This window comes from Salminus brasiliensis, chromosome 5 (genome assembly GCF_030463535.1).
Source record: "Salminus brasiliensis chromosome 5, fSalBra1.hap2, whole genome shotgun sequence".
Classification (NCBI taxonomy): domain Eukaryota; kingdom Metazoa; phylum Chordata; class Actinopteri; order Characiformes; family Bryconidae; genus Salminus; species Salminus brasiliensis.
The window spans coordinates 17,901,939-17,914,127 of NC_132882.1; the positions used below are offsets into that span (position 1 = coordinate 17,901,939).

The 12,189-nt window shown below is 40.8% G+C and overlaps 1 protein-coding gene across 1 annotated transcript; it reads left to right on the plus strand.

The window, feature by feature from the left end:
• The first annotated feature begins 1,798 nt into the window (after positions 1–1,798).
• On the plus strand, positions 1,799–7,682 carry vim (vimentin). The gene is made up of 9 exons (XM_072678796.1): positions 1,799–2,477; positions 3,390–3,450; positions 4,591–4,686; positions 5,195–5,356; positions 6,077–6,202; positions 6,296–6,516; positions 6,818–6,861; positions 7,053–7,135; positions 7,226–7,682. The coding sequence occupies exons 1-9, from the start codon at positions 1,936–1,938 to the stop codon at positions 7,265–7,267; spliced, it is 1,377 nt and encodes a 458-aa protein (XP_072534897.1). The 5' UTR covers positions 1,799–1,935; the 3' UTR covers positions 7,268–7,682.
• Positions 7,683–12,189: the final 4,507 nt, after the last annotated feature.

Here is a 12,189-nt window from a genome sequence, read left to right on the forward strand (position 1 = left end):
GCTCCCGTATAAAGGTTCCGATCTGTCAGTTCCCGGCGCCATCAGATCACAGTTCGACGAAATTATTCGTTGTTTACAAATGTTTTTGTGTAAGAAGGAAAAAAAAAAAAAAAAAGAAAGACAATAAAAATCATTACAAATATGGTTAACCTTTCCTAAATATAAACGGTTAGCTCAGTGCTCGGAAATATCAAGTCAAGTAAGCAAACCAGCCCTCGAGCTATCAATTAATTCATTCATTTTCATGTAGTTTCCCCAGAAGGATGTTTTTTAAAGCTTGTTGGAAATAGCTTTTAATAATTCATTTGTCTGTTTGTTACATTATTATCAACAACAAAGACACACCAGCACCAGCAGACAAATCTCAACATGTTCATTCTTTTCTATAATATATTGTACAAATTAAACAAGATACAGCACTGTTTTCTCCTTGCAAAAAAAGGTAAAAAGATGTCAACTTCACCAACACATGTACTGTTTAATAATAGTAGCACTTTTATTTTTGTTTTTATTCAGAATAGTGAACACTATTAATTAAAATACTAAAAACATAATTAAAAAAATGCAAATTAGCCTATTTAGAATGGACTTTTTGCATGTCTAGGCTATTACAGTACACTATATGGACACCTGTGCACTGTTTCTTCCATACTCAAGGGTATTGATTAAATAGTTTATACTGCTTTTCTTAGAGTAACTGCCTCCAGTGTTCAGGGAAGGCTGAGTACAGATATTATATATATTATATTTGGATTTGATTGCATTCAGCAAAAAGAGCATTAAAGAGGTCAGAGTTATGGCTGATCACCACATCTCATCCCCAACTGCCAAAAGTACTGGATGGAGCACCATCATCCCAGAGAAAACACAGTTCCACTTCTCCACATCTCAATGCTGGGGGAGCTTCATACACCTGTAACCCACATCTGGCATTAGGCATGGTGTCAATAGGTTTAGATTTATCTGCTGCAGAGAGTCTTCTGTTGACAAAGAACTAGACGAGCTGTGTGTGTGTGTGTGTGTGTGTGTGTGTGTGTGTGTGTGTGTGTGTGTGTGCGTTTGCACATCTGCATCAGCAAAGAATTCTGCTTAAAGTAACGGAATCTATTCATTAGAAGGATGTCCACAAACATATGGACACCTAGTGTATATTATATAAGATTCTCAGCTGAATCATTTGTAAAAGTATTTAGTATGAATTATTAGTATGAATTCTCCATAACAATCAAAAATGTCTTTAAAGATGCACCATCTTTGTGCCCTCCCACCCCACTGTTTCAGCAGTACAGCATCCCTCTCCCTCCTTTCTTCTCCCCCCTCTCTCCCCCCTCTCTCTCTCCCTCTCTCCCCCCTCTCTCTCCCTCTCTCTCCCTCTCTCTCCCCCCCCTCTCTCTCTCCCTCTCTCCCTCTCTCTCCCCCCCTCTCTCTCTCCCCCCCTCTCTCTCCCTCTCTCCCCCCCTCTCTCTCCCTCTCTCTCCCTCTCTCTCCCCCCTCTCTCTCTCCCCCCCTCTCTCTCTCCCTCTCTCCCCCCCTCTCCCCCTCTCTCTCTCTCCCTCTCTCTCCCTCTCTCTCCCCACCCTCTCTCTCTCCCGCTCTCCCTCTCTCCCGCTCTCCCTCTCTCCCCCCCTCTCCCTCTCCCCCCCTCTCTCTCCCTCTCTCTCTCTCTCTCTCTCTCTCCCTCTCTCCCTCTCTCCCTCTCCCCCCCCCCTCTCCCTCTCTCTCTCTCTCTCTCTCTCTCTCTGTCTCTCTCCGCCCCTCTGCGTATTCTCACTAGCAGGGGGAGTGAGAGGGTATAAAAGCTGCCCCTAAGCCGCGCATCGGATCTGCTGGGGAAACGCTCACTCGGGCTGTCTACAACGACGGGGGCGTTTTCACTTCTTTACAAAGATACTAAAAGAGACCCTCCCCAGAACCACTGCAAGGACTATCTCCAAAATGACTACCCGAGCCTCCACCCGCCAGCCCTCCTCTTACACCAGGATGTTCGGCGGGGAGCGCACGGCTGTGGCTCGCTCCACGTTCTCCAGCGCGCGCTACTCCAGTCCCGTGCGCTCGTCCCGGATGACCTACAGCGCCTCTTCCGCGCCTCCCTCCATCTCCATCTCCTCCAGCAGGAGCAGCAGGCTGCGCAGCGCGCCATGGCCCCGGCACAGCACGGACACGCTGGACTTCGCCCTGTCCGACGCCATCAACACCGAGTTCAAGGCCAACCGCACCAACGAGAAGGCCGAGATGCAGCACTTGAACGACCGGTTCGCCAGCTACATAGAGAAGGTGCGCTTTCTGGAGCAGCAGAACAAAACCCTGATCGCCGAGCTGGAGCAGCTGAGGGGCAAAGGCACCTCCCGGGTGGGAGACCTGTACGAGGAGGAGATGAGAGAACTGCGCCGGCAGATGGACCAGCTGAGCGGAGACAAGGCCAGAGTGGAGGTGGACAGAGATAACCTGGGAGAGGACATTCAGCGCCTCAGAGAGAAGTAGGCACAAACACTTTCTTAAATGAGAACAAGAGTTCATTCATTCATTAATTGATTAATTTTAGTGTTTTGTCCACTTTTATAGCTTTATCTTTGCTCATAACAGTAGTGGAACCCTTTTGGGGCTATATTGAACCATTTACTTTAAACTTCCATAAAGAAATATACACAACAGGCTTTCCATGTACATATAGAACCATTCAATCACTGAAAATTGTCTTTGGGTTGGGTTGAACCATTGTATTGACAAAGGAACCCTTGAAGAATGTGTTCTTACATTGTAAAATGTTTTGGACCTTTATTCATTCAAACTACAAATTTACTTTGGATTGTTTCATTTAAAATATTTACTTTATTTCTTTATTGAGTAAATTACTTACTTACTTAAATAATTAATTAATTGTTTTTAGGTTGGATAGGCACACTATATGTAGCTTTATCTCAATTAATATACTGTTATTATTTTTTGAGATTTTTTCCCTTATCCATCTGCTGGTCTGGTATATCCCTTCTCTAATAATTTGTTATTTGAAGAGATATGAATATATCATATATAAATAGGCACCTTAAGACACATGCGATTTGGCCTTGCAGCACAATTCCTGACTGTGGGATACATTTTTAATTAGATACAGACACTATATTAATAAAGTTATTTCTGTTCTGCATTTAAGAATAAATGAGTAGTTAAAAATAAATGAGTAGTTTTACGTTAGTAAAAGCTCACTGGAGTGTTGGATTTCAATGCCATGAATATCATTATTCATCTATATGTATATGTCAGTCTGTTTATTTTATATCATATGATGTATTTGGTCTCTGTTTCTGAGTTGAGGGCTTAAATGCAGCTTGTATAACCTGTGCTGAGAGAGTGGGTGTGGCATTGCTCTAATGCTCCTGTGTAACTTCCAGGCTTCAGGAAGAGATCATTCAAAGGGAAGATGCTGAAAATAACCTCCAAAGCTTCAGACAGGTATGTTTCCACCATAGGAAACTTCAAACCACCCACACTCTAAGCTAAAACTGTGGAACAGTTCTTAGACCCGTAACAATAGTAGAAGCCTATTTTGGTGTTAACATGAGGCTTCCCTTTATGAAAGGGAAAGAACCAATTAAGCAATCAAATGGTTCTTTGGGGTGTCATGGTTCCATACAGAACTGTTGCTTTTTCTAAAGAATTCATGGATAAAACTCCTTAATTAGGAGTGCACATATGTTCCTCTTCACAGCATCACACGTAAGCATGCATGCTATTTCTTATATCACTGAAAGCTTCATATCCAGCTTTAATGGCGTGCTAAAACCACTAAGTGGTGCCGGGTGTATTCAGCAGTGCTTCCTGAGTGTGAAGGCTGGTGGACAGCACCAACCCAGCCTGTCAGGGTCGTGGAACACTGTGGTCTAGTGTCAGGGTTAGAAACACTAGTCAATGGGCAGCTTTGTCCTGGGAGTTTGCAGCAGAAAAGCTGATTCCACGCCGGCATTGTTTCTGCACTGATGAGGAGAGGAGGTCTGTACGTAGATGACAAAGCAAGCTGTTGTCTAAGTGGGTGGTACTACACTTAGCTACAGGAAACTGGTGACTTTAGACATTGGAAGAACACAATAAGGGAACATGTGTGTTCAATTGTATCTGCCATGGCCACCTGTGGCATTTCAGATAGACAGAGGGAAAACAGACCTTCTACTAGAGGCCAACAAGCTGGCGCTATTCAGCTTATTCAGTGCTGTACTTGGCCAGGGTTCTAGAAACTAATCTAATTTGTGTCGCCTTTGTGAGGGTAAGTAGCATAAACCTGTATTCAAAACAGCATATTCTTGTAGGTTCTGCAAAGAGTTCTTCGGACCAATTCAGTGGAAGAATCACTTTTGTTTCCCTAAAGAACTTATCGAATGAGATGTTTAATTAAACAACCATAGAAAATACTGTAAATGTTCTATCCTCAAGAAAGTTTTATTTTTTCTGAGAGCTGAGAACCATTTAGAAACCTTTCGTTTTAACATTTGAACAATTTAGGGCAAGGTCAAGGTAACTGACATGGTATCAAAGTTGCTACAGACTTGATAAGAGTATCTAACTGAAGTTATGAAGTAATACATGTTGTTCTTGCAGGATGTCGATAATGCTTCCCTGGCTCGTCTAGACTTGGAGCGGAAGGTGGAGTCTCTGCAGGAGGAGATCATTTTCCTCAAGAAGCTTCATGATGAGGTTGGTAAACCACCACTGGTTCCTCATGGCTCTTTTCTGCTGAACTTCTGTCCTGTGTATGATGACAGGTTTAAGCGTGCGACCGCGACTCTTACTGAGACCTGAGAGGATCATGAGATTGGCAGGAAATGGCATTACCATGGAGATTAAATGCTCAGGGGAGGTAAAGGAATTATGTCAAGAGGATAAAGGCTGTAAGAAGGCCATGTTTCCCTAGGAAAATCTACAATACTAGACAGCCCCAAAAACAGTTCAATAAAGGGTCAGTGGCTAATATACAAAGGCTAGCATGTTGAAACAAACTAAGGAGTCTAATATATGTGCAATGCAATGGACTTCCCCTGATCAGTTTAAGTACAAGGCAGAGAATGAAAGGCTCACAATATACAGTACAAGGCAAATAAGCATAGTTGGCATATGGATCTTATTAATGCAGCTGCTGCACATTGAACATTCAGAAGCCAGACAGTGCATCAGTAATCCTGGACTTTCCTCTGTTTCCCTACAGGAGCTTTCTGAGCTCCAGGCCCAGATCCATGAACAGCACGTGCAGATTGATATGGACGTGGCTAAGCCTGATCTGACCGCTGCCCTGCGGGACGTGCGCTTGCAGTATGAGACTCTGGCCACCAAGAACATCCAGGAGGCAGAGGAATGGTACAAATCCAAGGTCAGTCTATTTCTAGAACAGTTTGCAATACTTTTAAAATTTTGGCCTGTTTCCTAAACTACATATTCACTCTTTTTTTTTTACATAACTGCCATTTTCACCACTTCAGTTTATAGGGCTGAATATTTTCAGTAACAGTTTTAGATATTTTAAGCAACGGATCACGATAATATCTGCTAATGCTCATGATACATAGTGCTCATGTATTATGGCTCAGTACAGTGTGCTATTGCATTGATGTTAGCGATTTTTGCAGTGGCTGTAGCAATCAGCCATACAGCAGTACAGTTTATCCCTCATGAAACTGCAGGTGCTGTGCACGGCCTCCCTCTGGGTTAAAGCACAGCAGATGGTAATGATGGGTTTCATTGGATTGAGAGGACAGATGGCCAATCACTGAAAGCACCCTGCACAATAGATCACTGGACGTTTTCAAAAATGTGACTGACAATCATAGTATTGACGTGTATGGATTACCACCCCCTTTTCCTGTGAACAGACTTGACCTAAATGATAATTAGACCAACCCCATTAGCAAGGATTCATTCAGTGCTAATTAAACAGTGCTTCAGGACAAGGCAGGATAATAGTAATTCAAGCTTTTAACCTCTTCTACAATTGAAGATTGTCCTCCCATTCACATATTACCTGTTGTGTCCTTTTAAAAGTCATGTTGGTGTTATTGTAGAGTAACAAGCAGTGTCATTTGTCTTTCACTAGTTTGCTGATTTGTCAGAAGCTGCTGCCCGTAGCAATGAAGCCATCCGTCTGGCCAAGCAGGACGCCAACGAGTACCGCCGCCAGGTACAGGCTCTGACCTGTGAGGTGGATGCTCTTAAGGGCACTGTAAGTATATTTCTTGTATGACAGAACATGTAGAATATATAATGTAAGTTCTTTACTGAACGAAGAATTCACTTTTGTCCATTTCTTGGTTAGAATGAATCTCTGGAGCGCCAGATGAGAGACCTGGAGGACAACTTTGGCATGGAGTCGTCTGGTTATCAGGACACCATTGCCCATCTGGAAGATGACATCCGCAACATGAAGGAAGAGATGGCTCGCCATCTGCGCGAATACCAGGACTTGCTCAATGTCAAAATGGCTCTGGACATTGAGATTGCCACCTATAGGAAACTGTTGGAAGGAGAAGAGAGCAGGTCAGGATTTTAGAAGACTTTCTGTCACTCTCTGTTAGAGACATGACTAGGACATTCTGGCATGACTAGTTATTCTTACCTATGCACTTTGCATTGTAGTCCATGTAGTTAGTTCCATTAAAGTAGCCGTTCTATGGCATTGCTCCGAAGAATCCATTCATGTCTACAACAGCTTTGCACTATCTAGAGTTAGCCTTCCCATGGTCTATGCTTTCTAAAGAACATACATTTGTGCTGTTAGTATTTGGATTTCACTTAAAAATTCTGGAACTCTTTTTGTCTCTCTTTATTTCTTCTCCAGGATCACCACACCCATGCCCAACATCTCTTCTTTTAATCTGAGAGGTACAGTTTCCACACACAGGTCTCTTTTACTGCTGAAAAGCATCAGACGCCCTAAATGAATCATAAAAGTGATAAATGCCAAGCTGATGCTGGCAAATAGTAAAATCCTGAGTTTGCAGATATCATGAATTTTAAGTGTTTCCCCATTAAGGGATGACCACAAAAAAGACTGTGGCTTTTTCTCTGTGCAGAAACCATGGTAGAATCCAGACCAATGATTGAAAACCTTTCCAAGAAGGTGGTGATTAAGACTATAGAAACAAGGGATGGGCACGTAAGTAACATACGTTTGTGCATTTCCACTGCAATACAATTACCAGTATGGTTGTCATAATAAGGGCTGATGGGCATGTGTTCTTTGCAGGTAATTAACGAGTCCACTCAGCACCACGAAGATCTGGAATGAGCTGCATGTGAATCTGTAAAGGACAGGAGATATAGGGCACTGAGGAAGAGTGCACTGTAGCAGGATGCCATATAGAATGTGGAGTATTTCTGTTGTTTCTGTGAGAGTTAAACAAACAAACAAACAAAAACAGCTTTAAAGTGCCTTTTGCTATAATAGAAAGATCTGCAGTTGTGTTTCACCAAAATAGACACTGTAGACCAATGAGAGAACCAGCTTTACCAGTATTCCTGTTTACCACATAGTTTACACTGTACAAGTAAGACCACAGCAATAATCTGAGTGACTACTTTTCTGTTTTGTATTTGTTATTGAAAATTGACCAAAAGCTAGGAGAATGATATGATGTCTTGTGTACACAATAAAAACGACTGTCACCGCTTTCACTAAGTCAATAAAACCTTCCAAAAGTAAATGGTGAGGCTGTTTTGTGTGCCACACATTTCTGTCTTACACATGCTCTTGCTTTACATTACAGTCTAAATCCATTATACTGAATAAGTAAGACTCTGAGCTGCCTGGTTTGCAGATTGTGAGAAGGCAAAGATGACTTTCTGACATCCTTGTCAGGATTCTGTCTTCATTAGAGGGGTGTGGAGTAACCGTGATCCCAGACCGGCCCATCTGTCACATCTGTGCTAAAAGAAAATGAAGTGTGAGAAGTCACAGGTTATGTTTCCTGGCTATTTTCCAAAATAACACTAAAGACACAATTGTTCTGCAAATGTTTTACAGTACATTATGGCCTCTTTGGCTGTAATAATAATAATAATAATAATAATACTAAAACAAATTTGCAAACCGTAAACTGTAGTGCATCCACTTCCACTTCATACGATAGGTTAACATGCCAAAGGAAGTAACTGTGTACTGAGCCACACCACCCTAAGTAACCCAAAACAGTTCTTTAACAAAGCACAAACACCAACTACTGCAGTTCACCTCTAAATATCTGTACACTGCAACTGATCAGCAGAGGTTCTTATGAAAGTGTGAAACACATGCAAATAAAGGCACAGCCATGTGGCAGCTAACTCTGTGCTCCTTGGAACAAAGTGGAGAAAAGCTGGATCAAATGCCCTTATCCGTTTGCCCTCCTTTCTCAGGCTACACCACTCTGGGGATTCCTGTGAGGATGGAGGAACGCATTTTGCCAAGCACAAATAACAATGTTGGGGTGGTAATCTGACTTGGATACGGTTTCTTTTAGAAGGGTTGTAGCAGGTCTAATGCTTTAAGCCAGTCTGCAGCTTCCTGCAAATCAGAGTAGAAACTCCATGTCAGGTGAAGTTAACTATAATTAAAAGACCACCTGACTGCATTGATGCAGCCGCAGACCTGCTGTGTATTTTACCCTTGATTTTAATTTTCCACATGGTTATACCTGATTTTCTTTCATGCTAAACATATTTGTAATATTCTGGTACTAGTAGGAAGCTGTAAGAGGTCATCAACTACCTACCTACCTACGACCTACTATGAAGTTGGTGTTTAAAAAGCTTTAAAATGACTGGTTGACCTAGAAAAGATGCACAGGAATGCTGTTGTTGAAATGTGTTTGTAATAATAATAAAAAATTAAACAATAACAACAACAACAACAATAATAATAATAATAATAATAATAACAATAGCTATATATTATACGAATTATTATTGTATTAATAATTATTCTTCTTATTATTGTATTAATATATTAATTCTATTAATCATATTCATTCTTATTATTATTTCCCTTCATTTTCTTTGTATTATGATGATGATGATGATTATTATTATTATTATTAATAATAATAATAATAATAATAATAATAAACAAAAAACAAGTACAATTATAGTCAATAAACTCAGGGGCGAAACTCGAGCCCCGGTCATTTCTATTCCTTTACTCGTCTGCACCCTAGTGGACAACATGCGAAAATATGAACTTTTTGCTTGGGATGGATGGATGGATGGATAGATGATTAGATAAATAAATAAATAAATAAATAAATAAATAAATAAATAAATCGAATAGTTTATTAATTGTGTTGGATATTGTATTTACATCACTTTCTCCATTAGTATAAACACGTTAAAACGATAATACAATATTTTAACATGGCTCTAAATTAAAACTTTAAACAGGCCTAAATGTGTGGATTAAGTCTAGAACTTTTGATCTCTTTAAATATTAAATCTCTTTTTTTTTCCTTTTTACTACGTCACTCTTGTTCCCTGAGGGTCCTCGTCTAATATGTGCAAACAAACTGTAGCCAGAGTGTAGGAGTTTACTGTGACTGACTAAACTCCACATCACAACCGACCACAGCCTCGCAAAACAAGTGAGGCTGGATCAGTAAAGGGGCTTGGTGAAGAGCTTTTCCACCTCGAATGCTACTACTTTAGTATTAGTTAACTAATTCTGTACTAAACAGATAACGTAAACCTTCTATACCACTTAAAGAATTGGTCAAACCGAGGCTTCATTATGCTGTCCCTACCTTCTGCTGTGCAATTTCTGTGATATTAGGCAGTGTGGGCTGAATGGAGGAGGATGTTCCTGTATTAACATGCAAATGGTGGTTTGAGAGGGACAAGCCCTCTGTAAAAGCACCTATACTCCAGCCACCAGCAAGAGAGAGAGAGAGAGAGAGAGAGATGCTAAAATTAGGCTTATACACTTTATTTTCTCTCTCTCTCTCTCTCTCTCTCTCTCTCTCTCTCTCTCTCTCTCTCTCTCTCTCTCTCTCTCTCTGACACTAGAGTGCCATCTTGTGGTAATCTGGATCTTCATTTCAGGAATTGCATAAATTTCATATTGTAAGTACCAAGGTACTTAGTTGTTTGTGTTGTGAATTCACCCCCTCAGACATTTTTATTGCTTTTATTAATGGAATAATGGACTGCATAAGTATATGTACATATCAAGTCTATTTGGTCTATTTTTTAGTAGATGCACATTTGGCTGCAATCACAGCATTGAGTGTGGATAGGTCTCAGGCTTGCACATCTGGACACAGCAATTTTACTCCATTCCTCTATGCAAACCTGCCACAAACAGCCCTTTTCAAGGCCAGCCACAAATCCTCAGTTGAACTGAGGTCTGACTGACTGAGAGGCTACTGACTGTGAGGCTACTAGCACTACTTGCTTGGACCTCTGTTGCTGTTAGATCTATGTTGTAAGAATCAAACAGATCAGGATATGCAGTTCAAACCTACAGTGCATGGATAGATAACTGAAAAGGGTCTGCCTCTGGTCATCTTTGTGCTTGGTTCAAAGCTTTAAGGTCAGAACCTCAGATCTCAGCAGTAGTTTTATATTTGGCCAAACTGCAGGTATTTCTTGTGAAAGGTTCTAAAAAACACAACAAAGATCTCCAATACATAAACAATAACAATATGACCAGAGTGAGGCATAAATCACCCCTGTCTGTGACACACAGATCATGAATCATATTAGCAAGTAGGATTCAGTTGCAGTTGTTTTTTTTGTTTTTTTAAGATCAGTGAAGAGTACTAACTTCTGGGTAGGTGTAATTCAGCTACATCTGAGGACTTTGTAGGGATTCCAACACCTCTGCAAGGCACTGTAGCTGCGCATACACACCCCTACACTACTGACCGTGATCAAGTAGCCTTGCTGTAATTGTGATAAGAATCATCTCATTTAGGGGTGTAGTCTCTTAGGGGTGTACTCACTTTTGTTGCCGGTGGTTTAGACATTAATGGCTGTATACTGAGTTATTTTGAGGAAAGAATAAATGTACACTGTTATATAAGCTGCACACAGACTACTTTTCATTGTGTCAAAGTGTCATTTTGTCAGTGTTGTCCCATGAAAAGATATACTTAAATATCTGCAGAAATGTGAAGGGTGTACTCACTTTTGTGATACACTGTATATTTCTCTTATTTTAATAAAAAAATATATATTTCTTACTGGAGCTATTATTTAATTCCCATCAGGATCACCCATGTCTGTCTTTTTTGCCCTTCTCCAGACGGAATTACTTCACTGAGCACAGCAGTGGTCTCCATGTTAAAAATCTCTGGGCACTACTGATATTTTTTCTTGTATTGGTGAGTCTTTGCTATTGTAACGATGGGAAAAGTATGCCATGCACAGCTCAAAGCACGCAAAAGGTGTGTACTAAGCCTCTTAATTAATCATGGGTATGTTTTGGGTGTAACGTGCAATAAACCAATCAGTGTGTCACTTGGCAATCCCTTTAAGAGCCAGGTGCGTCTGACTTTGCAGGATTGCTATTTCAATGGCACAAAGCGAGGGGGTGTACACATGTTGGGCATGCATCTGTGTTGACAATTCACTGCCAAGTTGTTTGCAATTAACTGTTGTGAATTTGATCAAGTGACAATGAGATGCAAACTTTCGGTCTAGAAATGTACTTTTCTTCTGGTCATTTTATCAGTGTCCGTATGCAATAGTTTGATCACTGAAAAGACACCGAAAGATATCACTAACTCCTGATACACAGTCATGTTTGTCAGAGTATTGGATTATCCATGGTGAGGTGTTCCTATAGGCTAAGTACTATACACTGTGCTTGAGTACTCTCATTTCTGTGCTTGTAACTGAACCATGTTTAATAGAGCATGTACACACACAGGTTCTCATCGACTTGCTCCAGAGCAAACACACTCTTCAAACATTTACGAGAACAGTTGGTCGCTCCTTTCCTCTCCCTTCCACAGTTTCAAAGGGTGGATTACTTTACACTTGACCTTTATTTACTGCAGTTACATGATCGCAACAATAAGCGATTAAGTTCAGGCGATACTGACAGCCTTTCATAAACTGTTTTACTGTGCATTTCAGAGAACCTTTGAATTAATTAAACAAAATGAACACGTTTTCTGTGGCAAACCACCCACAGCGATCACAGATGTACTTCATTTATGATTTCTACTAATCTCTAGT